General features: G+C 50.6%; 1 protein-coding gene across 5 annotated transcripts; it reads right to left on the bottom strand.

Annotated features, from left to right (window-relative positions):
• Window positions 1-567: 567 nt before the first annotated feature.
• Window positions 568-19,147, bottom strand: upf2 (UPF2 regulator of nonsense mediated mRNA decay; the record flags this gene model as incomplete). 5 transcript variants are annotated; one of them, XM_084447583.1, is made up of 22 exons in its annotated part: window positions 19,089-19,147; window positions 17,804-18,172; window positions 16,582-17,361; window positions 16,228-16,388; window positions 15,907-16,098; window positions 15,613-15,816; window positions 15,157-15,260; window positions 14,971-15,056; window positions 14,719-14,827; window positions 14,474-14,587; window positions 14,098-14,214; window positions 13,372-13,557; window positions 12,745-12,948; window positions 12,326-12,601; window positions 11,978-12,161; window positions 5,402-5,553; window positions 4,713-4,817; window positions 4,328-4,426; window positions 3,899-4,075; window positions 2,801-2,942; window positions 2,507-2,627; window positions 568-1,102 (listed from the first exon to the last, which is right to left on the bottom strand). In XM_084447583.1, the coding sequence occupies exons 2-22, from the start codon at window positions 18,169-18,171 to the stop codon at window positions 1,093-1,095; spliced, it is 3,891 nt and encodes a 1,296-aa protein (XP_084303709.1). In that variant the 5' UTR covers window position 18,172; window positions 19,089-19,147. The 5 variants fall into 5 exon arrangements, with proteins under 5 accessions (XP_084303709.1, XP_084303710.1, XP_084303711.1 ...); XM_084447584.1 differs by having other exon boundaries at window positions 568-1,099; XM_084447585.1 differs by having other exon boundaries at window positions 15,670-15,816.
• Window positions 19,148-20,640: the final 1,493 nt, after the last annotated feature.

Below are 20,640 nucleotides of genomic sequence, written 5' to 3'. Positions count from 1 at the left end.
TCTCTGGAAAAAGATAGATGGAAATATCTAGACGGCTAAGTGCTTGAAAAATAAAGAATACAACACTCATTTACACATTATTTTTTATGTCCAATGATGAAACGCTGGTCAGTTGTATCGCTGGTCACTTGCTCTGACTCCCCATCCGTTAGGGTCTAAACCACTGCAGCACAATGCAACGCGTTGTTCCGAACAGGGAGCGCTTCGACAGGAGGAACGCGCGCCTCTCTGTGGCTCACTTCACTCACACCACGGGCCCCTCTTCTTCTCCGTACACCTTCCTGTCCTTCCTGGTCTAGGGTGCCGTCGGTAGAGTGGGGACTCTGTCGCTGCTGGCCCCGCCCCCCCCCCTGCCCCCACACACACCCGTGTTCCTCAGAGCCGCCGTCTTAGCGGTGTGTGATGTAGCTACTGTAGATACAGGGGAAAAAAAAGACTGAACGACAGATCTGTTTCCAGTAAGAGAAGCAGTCAATCTCAAAAGAGCCCCCCCTCCCCTCCCCTCCCCCCCTCCCCCGCAACACTTCACCGCTCCTGCCCCTCCCCCTCCCCGACAGCTGTCTTGCGCACACACACATTGTCCTCTCCCGTCGTTCTCTGGCCCCTGGGCCAAACCCTGTCCACGTCTGCAGAGGCTGGCAGCCTGGGGTCCTGCTGTACGTCCCTCTGTCGCCTGACTGGATGCCCGTCTGCCCGTCTGTCCGTCTACATGTCCCCTCCGTTAAGTCTTTTCTATCATTTTGTGGTTCTCTCTCTCTCTCTCTCTCTTTTCAGACAGGTGCCGTTTTTGTGTGTGCTGGTGTTGTCTCCGGCGACAGACAGAAAGAAAGGGGTGGTCTGAACCCCCCCCCCCCCCCCCCCCTCCTCCCCCAGCTGGGTGAAGGAGAAGCCCCCCTCCTCCTCTTCTTCTTGGCTCTTGTGGCAGGGTTGGTTTGCGGGTTGGGGGGTCTGCGCTTGCGTCAGTGGGGGGGGGGGGCGGCTGGCGGACTCGCTCCCTGGTCAGGCGAGACCGGTCCTCATCTCTCTCTCTCTCAGTCTCTCTCTCTCGCGCGCGCTCGTTCTCACTCGCTCGCTCTCTTGGCCAGACTCCGGTCAGCGTCTCCTGGAGGACAGAGCAGCGGTTACTGTAGGAGCTGCCTCCCAGCACAGCCTCCCCTCAGTCTCTCCCTCAACCCTCGTCTCCTTCCAACAATCTTTCCTCCCCTCAGTCTCTCCCTCAACCCTCGTCTCCTTCCAACAATCTTTCCTCCCCTCAGTCTCTCCCTCAACCCTCGTCTCCTTCCAACAATCTTTCCTCCCCTCAGTCTCTCCCTCAACCCTCGTCTCCTTCCAACAATCTTTCCTCCCCTCAGTCTCTCCCTCAACCCTCGTCTCCTTCCAACAATCTTTCCTCCTCTCAGTCTCTCCCTCAACCCTCGTCTCCTTCCAACAATCTTTCCTCCCCTCAGTCTCTCCCTCAACCCTCGTCTCCTTCCAACAATCTTTGCAGCCTTCTCTTCCTTAACCCTTCAACCTGTTGCTCTCCATCTCATCCCTCTCTCACCCCACATCTCTTAATCTCCTAATCTTCCTACAAACCACTGTTGCCGTTCGTCCGAACCAGACTGCAGTGGATGCCGGCAAAATGAACCTAGGGGTTTAGAGTGTGCCGGTGTCAAATTATATGATTTCTCAGAGCCACAATTATCAGCCTAAATAAGATGGCGTGTCGCTAGTCTGAGCAGCGTGTTCGCTAGTCTGAGCTGGTAGCGCGACGCGTCTCAACGAACGCTTTTGTCGCACTCCGTCAGTCTGTCATCAGTGGACACACGACACACACAAGCTGCTTCAGTTGTAAAGAAAAATAGAAATCCGCAGTCTTTATTTCAACAGCTTTGTGTTTTTTTTTAAAGGAAAAACAAATGTACACACAGACAGCTGCGGCCACGGGGGCTCTCGGATCGCGGATCTGAACAGAGCTAAGGGGGTCTCCGGGGAGGAGTGGGGGACCGCGGGGGTGGGCCGGTGTCGGCTGGGGGCCGCTGGCTGTCAGAAGCGTGTCCTGCTCGTCTGGCAGACCCTGGCCTCATGGGCCTCGTTTCGCTCCTGTTTCTGCTGCCTCTCTCTCCTCTCCTCTCTCTCTCTCTTCTCCTGCCTCTCACTTCTCTCCTGTTTCTCAAGCCTTCTGTTCGGGTGCAGAGACACACAGTACTAGACAGGGCACAGTCGGGATGACCAGCACGTTACTGCACTAAATGACCCTATACCCTATTCACCAAGCTGTGAATAAACGCGAGAGTGTGTGTGTGTGTGTGAGTGAGAGAGAGAGAAAGAGAGAGTGTGTAACCATGTGGAGAATGGAGAGTATGTGTGTCAGAGGGAGTGAGTGTGTGTGTCAGAGGGAGTGAGTGAGTGTGTGTGTGTGTGTGTGTGTCAGAGGGAGAAAGTGAATGAGTGTGTGTGCGCGTGTGTCAGAGTGAGTGTGTGTGTCTGTGTAGCAGGCCCAGGTTGTGGGGGCAAGTCTCACCTTCCTCCGGTCTTGAAGATGAGGTCGGCGTTTGGAGCTCCTTTAGGGTGCTGGTAGCGCGGCCGCCGCTCCCGGTTGGTGTTGGCAGGAGCCGGCCGCTGGGCCAGGGACTGCATCATCTCTGTAGCACACACACGCACGCAAACGCACACACACACCAGCAGTTACTCTTATTCTTGATGACGCTCCCCGCTCCTCCATCTGTCCCACTCCCCCCCCCCCCACCCCTCCCTCCCTCCCTCCCTCAACACTCCCCCACCCCTCCCTCCCTCCCTCCCTCCCTCCCTCTCCTACCCTGGTAGTCCTCCTGCTCCTGTCTCTCGTTGATGTCCAGGGTGAGCTTCTTCATGCGCATGCGCTCCTCCTGCTCCGCCTGCTGCTGGTTGAAGTGGTTGGCCGCCAGGTGGGACGACAGCGGCACGTTCAGGATCTTATACTGCGGGAAGGGGGGGGGGGGTAGATTAGTATACCGTGGGGGGTTATTAAGAGCTTGAGTTGAAGCACTGGTGGCACAACCATTGAGGACACCAAGGGAGAAGTTATACTCTATTTCACAAAAAACAATTTCCTCCACACCACCCCTCCCACCATAATTCAGTTCCAGCTTTGAAGTGCTTCCAAGAGGCCCTCTACAGAAAGAGGGGGGCACTCCCATGTGTGGAGCAGCAGGGCAGACACCAGTACACTGTAAATGTGTGTGTGTGTGTGTGTGCGCGCGCGCGAGAGAGAGAGAGCGTCAAGCGTATGTGAGCATAATGTGTGTGTGTTTAACAGGGAGTAACTCCAACTGGGGTCCAAATACGTCACACAGATGGGGGAAATGACGTTCATGAACGAACAAAACACACACGCACATGCGCGCACACACACACACAAGACCCCTGTCTCCTCCACCTCCGCCTGGTACCCAGTCAAACCACCATGGGAGGGGCAGGGTTTGTTTACAATGGGGGCCTGTGGAGAAAATGTCATCTCTCATTTAGAAATGATTTATAACACATTAACAATGACAGCCTGTACATGTCAATGACTTCATTTCAGAGAGTGAATAGTGAATCTGTACATCCGAGTTGCATATTCAGTCTTTTTTCCTTCTTTTTTAGTAAATTTTTTAGAAGCGTTGCACTTCCACTGGTGTGGAAGGAACTTTTAGACTGCTCATCTAAAACCCGCTCCCTGGGTTAAGAGCTGGACACACCCTTCAGCACAAGAGCCCGTCTCTGCCCAGAAACCACACATTCCAGCCGCGAAGAGCGCCTAAATACACACACAGCTGCAACACAAGAGTCAATATTATCACTGGGCCCGTGTGACAGGGTAGACTCTGTGGCGAGAAGAAACGGCGAGTATACGTGTGTGTGTGTGTGTGTGTGTGTGTGCACGCGCGCGTACCTGCTGCTTGTTGCCCTTGCGCGTGAGCATGACGAACTGCATGGTGTCGGAGATGTCGTTGGCGCCGTCGCCCTCCGCGGTGCATGCTGGTCCGGGGCCTCTCTTCAGCTGGCTCTTCAGCTGCAGCGGGATGGCCACGTCCAGCTGGTGCACCTTCACGGCCTCGCCGCTGCGCTGCTACACACACACACGCGTGCGTGCGCACGCACACACGCGTGCGTGCGCACGCACACACACACACACACACACACAGGCGCGCACACACACACGCACACACACACACACGCGCACACACACACACACAGAAACACCCCCCCACACACACACACACCGATTAATATATAGATATTCCATAGACAGCTTCAGTGCGTTCCGCTACAACTATGCTGGTGGTGGAGCGGCAGGGTGGGGTGTGTGAGGAGGAGGTACCTGAAGATTCTCCAGCATCATCTTATCCAGAGCCTGGATGAAGTCCTCGTCCTCAGCGCAGGCAACGTGCTTCAGGCCGCCGCCACGGATGGTCACCTCCTACAGGACGACACCGCCGGACGGTTAGGAACACCGCACACACACGCAGACATGCTAAAACACACGCAGACACACGCAGTCATGCTAAAACACACGCAGACACACACAGACATGTTAAAACACACGCTGACACACCACCGCAGACACATCACAGACACACGGAGACACCGCAGACACACCGCAGACACACCGCAGACACACCGCAGACACACCGCAGACACACCGCAGACACACCGCAGACACACCGCAGACACACCACAGACACTTCCCCAAAGGGCCGTCTTACGTTGTTCTCGTCGTCAGTCTCGTTCTCCTTGTTTGAGTCTGTCATGTAGTCAGTGTTCTCCTCCTCCTCTTCCTCCCGCTCCTCTTCCTCGTTCTCCGACCCTTCCTGGAACACGGCAGTACGTTTGTTTATGTTCACACACCTCCGCGGCCAATCAGAGCCACCCATCTCGGTATTTGAATTGAGCACAATGGCTTTCTAGATAACGGCGAACCAGGAAGTGTGAACACTACAGAGGAGGCGGGAACAGCCGCAGCTCCAACTGTTGATGCGTCACGCTTCTCCGAGCGCCGCGTCAACACGTCAGCTTCCTCATAGCCGTCCGGTCTGACCAAACCACACAGAGAGATACTCTGGCCGTGTGCGTGTGCGTTTGTGTGTGAAGCCCCAAACGCACTGGGAGAGTCAATTGACGCGCTTCATTTGACTCGCCTCATTTGACGCTCCTATGGCGCACTGCAGGCGTCAGCTTTGATAGGGAGCTGATTTAATTTAGATCGATTTGTCCCCATTTGACGCTCCAAAATGTAAACAAGTTCGGAGTAGAAGCGTCAAGGCAGTTTGACTCGCCTCAAAACGCTTTTGGTGCGTGATCGGCCATTTACAACAATTGGTGTATTTCAAAACGCTAGCGTCAGACTCTTCCAGTGCGTCTGGGGCTTGAGGGTCGGACCGACGGTGGGACTGACCTCTTCCTCCGGTTCGTTCATCTCGCTCTCGTTGCCGGACTGCTCCTCCGTCTCGGCCCCGCCCTCCTCGTCGTCGTCGTCGTCCTCCTCGTCCAGGGCCTCGCCTTCGCCCAAGGTGCTGGAGCACTGGCCCTCCCTCTCCATGGCCAGGCCTACAGAAACACGCGCACACGCACACACCAGGGTGAGTATGACAGCAAACAGCGAGACTTGCAGCCAATAGCTTAGAATAGGCTAAGCCGCTTGCGTTAACAGCAAGCGATCAAAATGAGACTGAAGCTCCTCTTGTGAGCAACAGAACACACCAATGTTCTGAGCCAGTTTTCCCCCCAGTCTCAATCACGGTAATCAGATTACACACACACACACACACACACACACACACACACACACACACACACACACACACACACACACACACACACACACACACACACACACACACACACACACACACACACACACACACACACACACACACACACACACACACACACACACACACACACACACACACACACACACACACACACACACACACACACACACACACACACACACACACAGATTAAGACAGATTATATTCCAAACTACTCCAAGTAACAAGTCAGTTTGCTCAAACAGGAGCTACCACGTTTGCGAAGCGTTTCCTCGGTAGAGAAGCTGACGAAACGGCACAGGTGCTCATCCTGCCTGGACTACGGCAACTCCCTGCTTGCTGGAGCCCTGGCGTCAGCCATTAAATCCTTGGAACTTGTTCAGAAAGCCTCTGTTTGCTTTGTGTTCAACCACCCCAAGTTCTCCCACACAACTTCCCTTCTCTGTTCTCTACACTGGCTCCCTGTAGCAGCTCACGTCCAGTTTAAAACTCTGGTACTAGACTACAGGGCAATGAAAGGAACAGCGCCCTCCTACCTCCAGGCCTTGGTCAAACCCTACAACCCTCCCGACCACTACGCCCTGCTACCTCGGGGCGACTAGTTTCCCCGTCACTCCGAGGCCCCTACGGTCAAACGACACGGTCACGGCTCTTCTCTGTCCTGGCCCCGCAGGGGTGGAATGAACTGCAAACTCTATTGTATTTCTAGTTTGCTATTCTTCACTTTGCCTTCAGCACAAGAAAGGAGATGCACTTGTGCCTACTGGCAAGTAGTAGTACACTAACGTTTCCTACGTTAAATGCAATTATTGTAAGTCGCTCGCTTTGGTTAAAAGCATCAGCTAAATGACTAATGTAATGTCAGGGAAAAACCAAGTTGTGACGACCTGAAACGGGGCTCCTCCTACAGAGGGAGACCAGGAGAGATGATCATGGCACAGGCTCCCCGGGGCCCCCTGCTGTGAGCGTGGTGCCGAGGCTCATGGGGGGGGGGGGTACATTAGAGTGGAACCGGTGGTTCAGCAGGGGTCTGAGGAATGCCTTATCCTGGATGAAAGACAGGAACAATGTGGCCCACTGTTCAACCCAGAGCCAGTCTCCCTTTGTCACTCAACCCTCTCTAACACACACACACACACACACACACACACACACACACACACACACACACACACACACACACACACACACACACACACACACACACACACACACACACACACACACACACACACACACACACACACACACACACACACACACACACACACACACACACGGGAGGGGCCGTTGTGATCATTCTTGCGCATTCCACATCAACACTTTCTCAGACCGCAAGAACAATGCTGTCTCCCCACGTTCCTGGCTGCCCAGATTAACAGTATCTGTTAGCTGTGACTCAGGACGTGTTCCACCTGCCACCGGAAGGCTCCTCGGCCGCCCCCCCCTCCTGCTCTCTGTCTCTCTCCATGTCTCCCTTGCCGCCCGCCTCGAGGGACACACTTGATATTTCGCCTGTGCGCGTGCCTGACCTGTGTGTATCTATCTGTGTGTTCTGTGTACAGGCAGGGTGGGTAGATTTGTTGTGTGTAGGGTATTGAAACTGATCGCTCCAGGTATGTGCATGTGTCGTGTGTGTGTGTGTGTGTGTGTGTGTGTGTGGAGAGGAAGTAAACCTGTCAGACAGAGTGGAGGTGAATCCTCCTACACAGAGAGGAATGCTGCTCAACAGAGAACAGAGCGGGTCAACCAGAGGAGCTACTGCTACAGTAACACACACACACACACACACACACCCACCCCAACCCCCACACACCAGGTCAACCAGAGGAGCTACTGCTACAGTAACACACACACACACACCCACCCCAACCCCCACACACCAGGTCAACCAGAGGAGCTACTGCTACAGTAACACACACACGTGCATCGGGTCAACCAGTGGAGCTACTGTCTGCTAGGCTTGCCGCGGTGGTCGGTGTTACTCGGTGTTTGGGCTCCAGGGTGTGTTCACCGACTCGTCACTCTCCCACCGCCCCATCGCTGATTTCCTCCTCCACCGCCGTTTTACCCGTTTACTTCATTTTCGCAAATCAGTGCCCACTCAACAAATAAAAAAAACTTCATATTTGTAAAATAGACTAAGTGTGTAATGGGTACTTTGGTGTGAGTAATCACCGTACTATTAAACAAGTGTCTGTGTCTGTCCCTCAGAGCAGCTGCTGAGTTGACAGCGAGCCGTCAGCCTACTCTGTTTACAATGTGAGGGGAGAGGGTGGTTATTTGTTAAACTAGAAGGTCTTTATTCATAGGGTCAACCAGGTCAACCAGAGGAGCTACTGCTACAGTAACTTAACACACACACAAGTTTTAGAGGAGCGTCCAGACCACTCTAGACCACCTCCTTATTCAGTGTTGCTCAATTGCTACCAGGAGGCGTCGTTGAGCAAGCAAACTCATTTCCTCTGGCAGTAGTCTAGGCTATAACTGCCTATAGTTTAAACTAGTATATTGTATTATATTGTGTATATTGTACATCGCATTGTATATTGTGTATATTGACATACCGTAGTCTATAAGCAAAACGAAGGCAGCACATTATTATTGTAGTTGCTGCTGGGACTTATTCTCATCCAAAGTTAGGAAATCGCTTCCTACTAAATACAAATAGTGTTGTATTTAGTAGGCCTATTTTAGTATTGTACTATCTTAGACTGTGATGCCCTGTGTAGCTTATGATACGTATTTTCACTACCTTTGCGAGTGCTGCAACGTGAGCTCTAGTAGCCTAGGCCTTGTATGGCGCAGTTAGTATTTCAGTAGACTGTGACGTCTCGTACCTTATTGTAGCTTAATTTATCTCGACCTCTTTTCTGTGCCTTGCCGCTAAGAAAATCCACATTTCCCCACCCTGGGGAATAATAAAAGCTATCCTATCCGATTAACCAGCAATATTCCTACTGCTGCGAGGTAACGCCCACACACCCTCTCGCTAACATTTGTCATTCAAACAGTTATGCAATGAATGGACTATAATATGATCCACTCATGAATAGGCCCGTAGGCCTGATGGTTAATGTGTGTGAATAGGCTGTCGTCAATAGCGTAATTATCAAACATTTGAATAGATTTCCTCCCTGTCTTTCTGTGACATTTGCTACCAGCAAACACAGAAAATACATCTACCCAATTTATTTATATTAGGCTATTAGCCTATCCAACCATACGACTTGACCACTCCAATTAATGTTGAATGTAATCAGAGTGCGATTTGCCTGTGAGGATTGATAGGATTTCCATGTCTGTTTTTGATTTCCCCCTCTCTTCATTTTTATCGCTGGGGGTGGGGTGTTTTGTCTGGGGGTGTTTTATCTGGGGGTGGGGTGTTTTATCTGGGGGTGGGGTGTTTTGTCTGGGGGTGTAGGGTTAGGGTTAGGGGTGTTTTATCTGGGGGTGGGGTGTTTTGTCTGGGGGTGTAGGGTTAGGGTTAGGGGTGTTTTGTCTGGGGGTGGGGTGTTTTGTCTGGGGGTGTAGGGTTAGGGTTAGGGGTGTTTTATCTGGGGGTGGGGTGTTTTGTCTGGGGGTGTAGGGTTAGGGTTAGGGGTGTTTTGTCTGGGGGTGGGGTGTTTTGTCTGGGGGTGTAGGGTTAGGGTTAGGGGTGTTTTGTCTGGGGGTGGGGTGTTTTGTCTGGGGGTGTAGGGTTAGGGTTAGGGGTGTTTTGTCTGGGGGTGGGGTGTTTTATCTGGGGGTGTAGGGTTAGGGGTGTTTTATCTGGGGGTGGGGTGTTTTGTCTGGGGGTGTTTTGTCTGGGGGTGGGGTGTTTTATCTGGGGGTGGGGTGTTTTGTCTGGGGGTGTAGGGTTAGGGTTAGGGGTGTTTTATCTGGGGGTGGGGTGTTTTGTCTGGGGGTGGGGTGTTTTGTCTGGGGGTGTAGGGTTAGGGTTGTTTTGTCTGGGGGTGGGGTGTTTTGTCTGGGGGTGTAGGGTTAGGGTTAGGGGTGTTTTATCTGGGGGTGGGGTGTTTTGTCTGGGGGTGTAGGGTTAGGGTTAGGGGTGTTTTGTCTGGGGGTGGGGTGTTTTGTCTGGGGGTGTAGGGTTAGGGTTAGGGGTGTTTTATCTGGGGGTGGGGTGTTTTGTCTGGGGGTGTTTTGTCTGGGGGTGGGGTGTTTTATCTGGGGGTGTAGGGTTAGGGTTAGGGGTGTTTTATCTGGGGGTGGGGTGTTTTGTCTGGGGGTGTAGGGTTAGGGTTAGGGGTGTTTTATCTGGGGGTGGGGTGTTTTGTCTGGGGGTGTAGGGTTAGGGTTAGGGGTGTTTTATCTGGGGGTGGGGTGTTTTGTCTGGGGGTGTTTTGTCTGGGGGTGGGGTGTTTTATCTGGGGGTGGGGTGTTTTGTCTGGGGGTGTAGGGTTAGGGTTAGGGGTGTTTTATCTGGGGGTGGGATGTTTTGTCTGGGGGTGTAGGGTTAGGGTTAGGGGTGTTTTATCTGGGGGTGGGGTGTTTTATCTGGGGGTGTAGGGTTAGGGTTAGGGGTGTTTTATCTGGGGGTGGGGTGTTTTGTCTGGGGGTGTAGGGTTAGGGTTAGGGGTGTTTTATCCCACCTTCTGGTCGCCTGTAACAGACTTACTGTTAACTAAAGTTCCTTTTAGCATTGAACTGAATACAGTGATTTCTCACTCAGTTCAGCTTCTTTTAACTTGGCCTATTTGGATCTGCGGTCTTGACTTAACGAGTGTAGCCTATAGGCCTACAGTGTCTACCACTCAGCAAAGACCAGAATACCACAAGAGAAGCAACTTCTTACAAAAAGTGACCGTATATTTTAGATTAAGAACAGCAATAACCTCAGAATGGCATAGTGATGGTGAGTAATGTAGCCTGCCCACGCTTTAACATCCATGACTACGAGAGCACTTAGAATACGCTACATAATAGTTTACATGTAGCCTATGTATTATAGGCTATTATCCTCTCACATTTATTGTGGTTAGTCTACATCTTTAGGTCACTGAATGGCAGCCTACCCTAGAAAGCAGTAGCCTCTAATGTAGTCGAGGGTAGCTTTATGGGAGTTAGGCGCTCTTTAACTTGGCCTACTCCACTTTGCTCCACTCCGGTTCCTTTATCCACAGACACACAGTGTATCCACTTCTTATCCACCACTGACTGAAAAACTGTCCATTTCAGAATATTTGCTGTTATATAAGGACTAGTGATGGGTAGTTCAAACATCACAATCTGAAGGGAGTCAGAATATGATACATTAATGATCAGTAGGAGCACAATGAGCACAAACATTTGATTGATTTCTAGATTAAATCTTGGTGATATTCGGTTAGAAATGCGGTTATAACATCAACGTTATAACTTTATAATTTTTATAATTTGTTCAGTTGTAGCTGGGAAACTATATTGATTAGTGTGAATGTATTTCTCCAAAATCATATTACACTCGTATTGGTCGGCGAAATGTGGTTTACAGACATACGCAATTTCAATGTCTGCTAGCAGACAGCAAAAGACGTGATTTAGCTCTCATCTGCTAGGAGAGCGGGGAGTTGAACCCGCAAGCCTTATGTTACAAGTCTGCTTCACTAACGATTGTGCCACTTGGGCAGCCGCGTTTGGGTGTGCCTTGAATCTAATAAATGTATCATGCATTGGTAAATATGGGTTGAAATGAAAAAGTCCTCACTGGTTTAGTGCTATTTATTGACTGTATATTTAATGTTTTTACACTGCATCGTGGAAAATAGAATAATTAAAATAATTAATTAATAATTAAAATGGATAAAATTGAATATGAGAAATTTCGGAGTTTCCGGGTTTGAATCTAAAGAATGAATGATATCCGATCAGTTGGTAAAATGATATCCCTTCAAATAACCAGTTATATGTAAGTTAATGTCTCTGCTGTAGCTAATCCTAAAAAGCAGTGTGAAATTCAGACCAGTCGTAGCCTACATTATACACGACGGCAACCAGCTTGTCAGAGAAGCCTAGTAGCCTACTACACTGTATCAGTTTACTGCCCCTGTAGCAGTGCTCTACTGCCCCTGTAGCAGTGCTCTACTGCCCCTCGTGGTTGTGGGTTGTAATACTCGCTGCCACGGTCGTTGCTCTCACCATGTGGTAGGACGGAGTATTGCAGGTTGTTTGACTACGCGTGTGTGCTTGACTACGTGTGTGTGCGTGCATCGTACCCAGTTTGACCAGGAACTCCCTCTCCAGCTCAGAGACCTGCTTGGTGGCCTCCTCCAGGGAGCTGCTGAGCCTCATCTTGGGCCGGAGCAGCTCCAGGGTGTCGCTGATCATGTAGTCGATGTCTATGGGGAAGGGATGCTCCTGACTCCACACCTCCATACTCTTCTTCCACCAGATGTACCGCTGCAGGACACACACACACACACACACAATGAGCATGCTTCTTAACAGCAGTCCTCTCTCAATACCTTGTTGAGATAGAGAGATAGAGAGAGAGAGAGAGAGATAGAGAGATCGTCAGAGAGCGAGACGGAGAGGAAGAGATCGGGGAGGGGAGAAGCGCGTACCTGGAAGTAGATGAGGAAGCAGTCCAGCTTCCTCTTGCTGGAGCCCCTGTCGAAGTACTGGCCACAGGTGTCCAGCAGGGTGCACACCATGCGGATGCGGAACAGGTGCTCGGGCGGGTCCAGCGGGCTGGGGCTGCCGTCCGGGTTCACCCCGAACGAGATGAAGGAGAACAGGGTGCGGAAGATGACGGCCGACTCCACCATGCGGTAGTTGTAGAGCTCGCCCAGGAACTTGGCGCTGCTGATCCGCCGCTGGTTGAACTTGGGCTGGTTCACCTGCGGGGGGGACGATGGCGGGAGGTCAGCGCTGCCGTTCTCCTGCCCCGCCTCCGCGCCCCCGGAGATCGCTCCCCCTCCCTGGGCGTGGCCTCCCTCAGACCCCCGTCCCCCCGCCCCGCCACCCCCCGTCTCCTGCCTACCTCCATGCCCAGGCGGATGTCCTCCAGGACGCCGTCCACCACGTGGATGCCCACGTCCTCCTGGTAGGCCACCAGGCCGGCCAGCAGGTTGGCCACGCAGTGGATGCTGTTGTACTTGACGTTCCAGATGTTGACCATGCAGCAGATCAGGTAGCTCTTGCTCTCTGGGTCCTGCCACGGCAGCTTCCGCATCTGCCTCAGGACCTAGGGGGGAGGGGGGGGGGGGGGGGAGAAGAAGAAGGTGGAGAAAAAATATAGTGATCAATAGACATTTTATAATTATTCATTACGCCTGAATTCTGCATACGCACTGATGCTACTGAACAACATAATTCCCCAGTAACTACCTGTGCTGGCCGTCACACACACACACACACACACACACACACACACACACACACACACACACACACACACACACACACACACACACACACACACACACACACACACACACACACACACACACACACACACACACACACACACACACACACACACACACACACACACACACACACACACACACACACACACACACACACACACACACACACACACACACACGTACTGTAACAAGCTCCCGGCTCTCCCTGTGGAGTTTGCGTGTGAGCATGGCCCGTGTACCTTCTCGGTGGTGACCTTGGACAGGTCCTTGTAGAGCAGCTTGCGGATGTACTCCTGCAGGGGGGGCCTCTTCTTCCGCACAGTCTTTTCCATGGGCGGAGGGTTGCAGTAGTAGTAGGCGTTCTCCACCATGGTGATGTAGCGCGCGTCCAGGTGCTGGGCCTGCTTCTTGCGCATCATTTGCTCCTGTGACACACACACACACACACGCGCACAAACAGGAAGTAAAACACAGAGGGAGGTAATTAGATATACAGGAGATACGAGATGGGTTTGACTTGTCAAGTATCGAGGCCACCAAAAGACGGCTCGATACTTAGAGAAGTAATTTCCAACCCAAACCAGAAATATTACATTTGTGAAGTGGCTCTGGCAGTGATATGATAACAATCTTAATATCCTGTGTTTGAGCTAAGACAACTAGATAGAGAAGAGGCTCAAACACAATCAGCCATGAACAGCTCCCCTGACGGCTACTCTCTAGTTTAAAGACATTAACGCAGGATTCATATCCCGATTAGAGGGCTGGCCTGTGGTAAGGAAGGCTAAAATCAGATCTCTACCCGGGACTCTGGAAACGATCCAGAAAACATTTATACGGGTGTTGAGTACAATCTAGGGCATATCAAGAAGTGTGTATACCTGTGCCCGAATCTGTGTGTGTCTATGTCTGTGTGCGTGTGTCTGTGTGTGTGTGTGTGTGTGTGTGTGTGCATGCGTGCGTACCAGGAGGACACTGGTGCGCAGGTGGGAGTCGGGGGATCTGAAGAGGAAGCGTCCGCAGGTCTCCAGCAGGGTGCAGGCCATCTCGATGTGGTGATGGGAGAAGTCAGACAGCAGCATCTGCAAGGAGAAAAAACACACACACACACACACACGATAGGTTTCCTCCTTCAACATTTCTAAATTGTATTTTGTTTTTTTCAGACAATACTGCAGTCAATTGCAACGTTGTGAAAAAACTATTTCCATCTTGAATGACGATAATAACAATTCAATTCATAATTTGAGACTGAGCTTGTCAGAACGAGTCTGACCGCCTGAGCCACGTCTCAGGACATTTGACAAAGCCTCCTGGCTGTGCAAGCGATATACCCCCTACCTTCAGGCAATGAAGACTGTCCGTCTTGGTGAACATCTTGAATTTGGCCAGCTCTCCAATGAACCTGACCGTTTTATTTTTCGTCTCAATGTTGATCTGGTCCTTCTTTCGAATCTACAGGTGACACACAGACAATTACATTTGGCAAATGGCACAGGTCCGGTTTCCAAACAAACTGTTTAAAGCCGAGAGGTAAGATGAAAGTTTGGGGTGAGTGGTCGTAGTATTTTAGGGGTGGAGCTTACGTGGAACCTGAAATCCCCTTTGAGCATGGAGCTGAGGTCCTCAGCCACGTCCGACATGCAAGGGTGAAGGGTGGCCACCAGGCGAGAGTAGAAGGGCAGCAGATCCAACCTACAACAGACGGACAACGCAATGAGAACCACCGCCATCCTGTCTGTATGAGCAAATGAAGCACCGGGGCGCCATCTGCTGGACACAAAGCAGACATACACAGACAAGCAAGTCTGTAAAATGACATACACACACAAACACACCTCTGTCTGGGTACTGTGAAGAGGGCTCGGACCAGCTTCCTTCTGTTGGACTTGGTGTTCATGTTCATGCAGAAGTCCATGGCAGCCTGTCAGGACGGACACACACACACACACACACCATAGTGTTGGTGGGGAGGCTTAGAATCTGTCAGCTCTGTGCAACTGAACTCCCAAGCGTTCTCTTGCCTTGTCTATGAGGTCTCTGTTGACACAGTTGGGGAGCTGCTGGATGAAGGCGTCCACTATGAGCTTCAGGTGGGATCCTGTGCTGGCCTCCTCATCCTCTTGTTCTGCACACAAGGCACAAACGTGACGGGTACAGTGAGCTAAACCGGCACGCCAGCACCCAGTCCAGTACACCGACGGAGGGAATCAGGCTTAATGATGCACAATGCAGATTCAATATGCCTTGTGAACGGCCCCTAGATGTCTTTCCCTGACCCCTAACCTGAACACTGCAAAAGAGAGGATTTGAGGAAACTCTCAAATCCCTTTTAATTGTCATCTCTTTTGATCACTCTATTAGTTCTGGGACATGTGCAAGGAGGACAGGATGAAGTCGCTTTGGATAAAAGCGTCTCCTAAATGACTCAAATGTACAGTGTAGGAGCGTTGCGGTGCGCGGTGGCGTCAGACGCGTACCAGGTGGGCCCGTGTGCTGCTGGCTGCTGGGTGACTGACCGGTACCTTCTTCTTTACCTTGCTCGTCCAGCAGCTTCTTGGCCAGCTCCTCGTTCTCCGCCTCGTCTGCCCCCTCCAGCTCCATGGGGTCGTCAGCGATGTCCAGAGCCTCCAGCTCCAGCTCCAGCTCCTCCGTGGTGGCCCCCTCCTTCCCCTCTTTGGAATCTGAGCACGGGAGAGAGTGAGAAGTTTTAAGTGTGTGTGTGTGTGTGTGTGTGTGTGTGTGGCTGTGTGTACCCGTGTGAAGCCACATACCTTTGGCCTCCTCCTTTTCTTTGCCCTGGTTGCTCTTCTCGTTGTCCTTGAAGAGGATGGCGGGGACGAAGGCCTTGAGGTCCACCATGTTCTCGTAGAAGTTGCGTGCGTCCTCATCCTCCCAGATGCCCCCCTCCAGGTCGTACTCGCCCGGCTTCCCAGGGGTGAAGATGTCAATGCCCGGGCCGTGTTCTGCCACACGGAGAGGAGGAGAGATTAGAGACAAACGCACGCGCCTACAGCACTGCAGATCACTGCTAATATCACTGTTCCAACGCCGCCTATAAGACACAGTCAATCTGCCTATAAGAAATCCCATACCCTCCTGCACGGTCTTGTCCTGGGGAAGCTCCGGCATGTTTTCATCCAGCAGATCAGCCAGAGACTGGGTGTTGGCCAGCAGCTTCTGGTAGGAGGTGGCAAACTCCTCATACTGCTTGTGTCTGTCCTCACTCAGCTCCCCTTTGGAGTGGAGGATCCTCCTGGAGGGAGGGAGGACCATGGATGTCCCAGTCAGAATTTACTCACTCTCACACACACACTCTCACACACACACACACACACACACACACACACACACACTCTCTCTCACACACACACTCACACACACTCTCACACACACACTCAACCCCCCAGTCAGGACATGCCCAAGACTCATCCCGGTCTCACACTCACCTGTTCTGCCTCTCGATGTTCTGCAGCTCGCGGTGGTCCTTCTTCAGGTGCTTGGTGAGGGAAGTGAAGTACTCCCGCAGAAGGTTCTGGAACGGCTGCTGCTTCTCGGTGTTGATGATCTCGCTGGGGGGGAAGGCCAGGCTGAACTTCTCCGCCGCCAGCTTCACCTTGCGGGGCACCAGGCCGGCGATGTCGTCGCCGCAGTGCTTGCAGAAGCTGATGACCACCGACACGTGCGTGTGCGTCTCCCGGTCCGAGCTGATGATGCTCTTCACCTGCTCGTAGATGAGCGACAGGCCCTCCTTGTCCGTGAAGAGGCCCACGATGGTGAGCTCGGCGATGAAGCGCAGGTCGGTGCGCAGCTTGCTCACGTTGGGCGCCTTCTCCTCCTTGCGTGCCTCGAAGTGCTTCTTCCAGGCGTGCAGCAGCAGCGGGGCGAACTCGGCGTAGCGCTGGTGGAACAGGGAGCAGAGGTGCACGGCGCAGCCCACGTCCGAGATCTTCAGCTTGGCCTCCACCACGGAGCCCACGGCCTCGCCGATGTACTTGCTGAGGTTGAGCGAGCCGAAGTCGCTGGAGAGGCCGTCGCGCTGCTGCTCGGTGAGCGTGCGCAGCTTCTTGACGAAGGCCGTGTTCTTCTTCAGGCTGGAGTCCAGGCGGCTGAAGAAGGTCTCCTCAGGGCGGCCCTCGTGAGCGTTCTGGTTTTTGCTGCGCAGCTCCTTCCTGGACTGGTGGCGCTCCCAGGCCTCCTGGTGCAGCTGGTGACTCTCCTCCTTCTCCCTGGGTGCGGATGAAAGATGAGGGCTTGTTTACAAGGGTTGGCTTTACTGAGACACCGCACATATTACCTAGTAGCTTAAATCATGCAGCCTAAAGTTAACAACATGCCCTGTTTATTATTATTAGCTGCGACCAGGCAGCTCTATAGGTCGCTCTGTCGGTCCACAAAAATGCTACACTGCCGTTGTCCACAAAAGCATTGTGGCACCACAGCTCTTACTAATCCACGAATTAGACAAGAGAGAAGATTCAGCCAGATTGAAAATGTAGTAAGCTTACTCTATAGCTCGTACGTGGTCGCAGCTATTGCGAATTTGCGCTTGTTTAGCCTACATACAGCAAGCATACACAATACACCTTTCTCGGGCAGATATAATCCAAGCAGTAGCCTATACAAATAAAGTTTATTATTAACCACTGATCTGTGCGTGTTCTCTCTTACTTGAGCTGAGCCGCCTCCTCTTCACGCAGCCTCTTGGCCTCCTCCTCCTGGAGCTTCCTCTCCTGCTCCTCCTGCTGCCTCTTCTCCTCCTCCTCCTTCTTCCTTTGCTCTTCCTCCGCCTTCTGTTTCTCCTCCTCCTTCTTTTTACGCTCCTTCTCCTCCTTCTTCCTCTTCTCCTCTTCCAGCCTCCTCCTCTTCTCCTCTGCAGCCTTGCCGCCGTCTTTCTTCCCACTCATCTTGGTCTCATCCTTTGACTTCTCCCTGGAAGAAGGGGGTCGCCTTTCTCCTTCTCTCTCTTTCTCCTTACCACCGAATGAGCACACCTCTTTCTCATCCATGTTTACTGACCGCTTGCGCTCAGCAGGCATGCTAGTAGAAAAAGAGATTCTTAACTAGGCAGCAGGCAACTAACGTTATTGTAACAGACAGTTATTTAGTTATCTCGTAACTTAGCCTGTGTTCATTTCAACACATTATCGCCTCTCAGATTGAAAGAGAAAGTCTGGTCAATTATCTAGCCAGGTCATGGACATGGTTTAATGGCACCAACTTCCAACAGCACTACAGCAGATAACCATCTAACGTTATAAACAATACAGTTTGATATTTTCACTTTCAAGGGGTAGCCGTTTAGTGAGTGTCACGACAGATTCAACCTAACGTTAGCTAACATGCCAAAGGTGAAGAATGAATTAAAGTGAGTTGGCGCGCGTGAGTTAGCTAACGTTAGCTAACTAGCTAGCTGACTACTGTTAGGATCTGGAGAGCTTCATTATACTATTGTTAATGCCAAATTTGGTGAATATGATGACTGATAAGAGTCAGGGTCAAACCACCCCACCCACAACAAGCCAACAGTGCAATGGTGATGGTGGGCTAGGCTACTAGTGCTAGTACTAGCCGCAAAGCTTCCTGGGTTTCTATAAAGTCGTAAATGTGAGAACAATGCAGAAAACATCACTTGCACTGAATACAACAATGTTAACGAGCTCAAATAAATATGAAATGCAGTGAATGTGTTAATTAAAATAGAGCAAATAATAGTGCTAGCTAGATTTTATGACTAGCTAGTTAAGTTAGCTAAGCAGGTAGCTAGGTTACGCTAGCACGTAGCAGGCCTCTGCTCTGGGGAGCAGTTGAGCGAGGTAAACAAATCCCTTGAAAGACCACAAGCTCTTATAATATCGACGTTAATGCTCCATACATTGCCACTGTAGCAATTTGAATATAGTGATGAATAATGAAACCACTCAATTTGGAAAACAGTCTAGAATAGCTTAGTTACCTTCGATTGTTGACAACATAAACATCGGGCTTGAACGATGGGTAAAATTGTTTCGCCTTGTGAATGTTAGGACCAAAAGGACCATTCAATGTGGCCCTGTTGATTTTGCCTGATACAACGGGTTTAAACTTCTAGCCCCGTGATGTCTGCTGATATGATAACTAGTCATAATATCAAGTGAGTAGTAACATATTAATTAAAATATGATTTTCGATAGAAAATTCTGAATTAATTAATATACAGATTATAGAAATTTGAACAGGCAACGTTAGCAATGACAGGAGGGAGTGTGTCCGTAGGAAAAACAAACCCTTAGGAGCCGTGCGTTCCAGTTGCACAGCTGGGAGCGTGTGAAAACGTGATTGTAGGCAATAAGGCAATTACTGCCAGCTATCATAATTAGGCAATTACGATAGCTGAACAGCACATTATCTTCCGATTAGTGAAATAATAAATAATTAACAAAATATTCCATTTAAATAACCAGTGTAGACTATTCATAGATGTTCACGCGAATATGTCTGTACTAGTGGTCCAAGAGGGGACGCTATTTAGGTCTATCTGGGTGTACACGGACCTACCTGGTTGACACATAACAGTTCATAGATGTTTTAGTCTTTATGTTTACAACAATAATCATATTCCACAGGGTGTTCACTTGCCCACACTGGGTTCAATATCGGGCCTTCACGCCACCGAATGCGGGTGGCTGTTTTACTGTTTAAAACCACTTCAACTGGTTACATGTTTACGAAAGGGGAAAGGTGCCCTATTAAATTCGTCTAGTAAGATAAGATAAGACTTTATTGAACCCCCAGGAGGAAATTTGGCGTTTCAGCATTGAAAATTACAGAAATGTTGGAAAGAAGTGAAAAAAGACACTAGATAAGGGGGGAGGGTAGCAGCATAAAAAAGAGATATCAGGGACTATATGTACATATGTACAGTAACTGTATAGAATAGAATAAGAGATATATGTACCAGCATACATTCAGTCTGTATACATATATATATTACTACACATTATATATATATATATATGGTAGTTGGTTTAGTTCACTTACAGTAAGTGAATCATAACTTTATAGCCTATAGGTTATTCAATAGGCCTAGCACTCAAAACTTTGCTCCTGGGCAAATCATTTTATTAAAACGCAGAAAGGTGTTTGATTTAGAACATTTCGACTAGTGTCCCACTCCCTAGACACCCCAGTGCCAATCTCACTTATTTTAAATAAGTCTCTCCTCAAAAGGCATACGAAAGGCTATCCATTGACTCTAAATGTTCTAACGGTGAGGATAACTTGGAGGCTTTTTTTTATTATTATTAAATTAGCTGCCCCTTTTATCACTGAGCATTTGACATTTATTTTTTACTTATCTATTTCCTTGGGTAGCTTCCCACTTGTCTGGAAATAGGGACCTTTTAGATAATTATAGACCCATTTCTAGGTTACCCTGCCTTGCTAAAGTTGCGGAGACACTTGTCAATAATCAACTCAAACGTTTCCTCACCAATAACTCAGTTCTTAGTCCCCACCAGTCCGGATTC

The sequence above is a fragment of the Borostomias antarcticus genome (genome assembly GCF_949987555.1).
Source record: "Borostomias antarcticus genome assembly, chromosome: 13".
NCBI lineage: Eukaryota > Metazoa > Chordata > Actinopteri > Stomiiformes > Stomiidae > Borostomias > Borostomias antarcticus.
The sequence above is the reverse complement of the archived record's forward strand: the minus strand, read 5'-3'. Positions and strand labels throughout refer to the sequence as shown.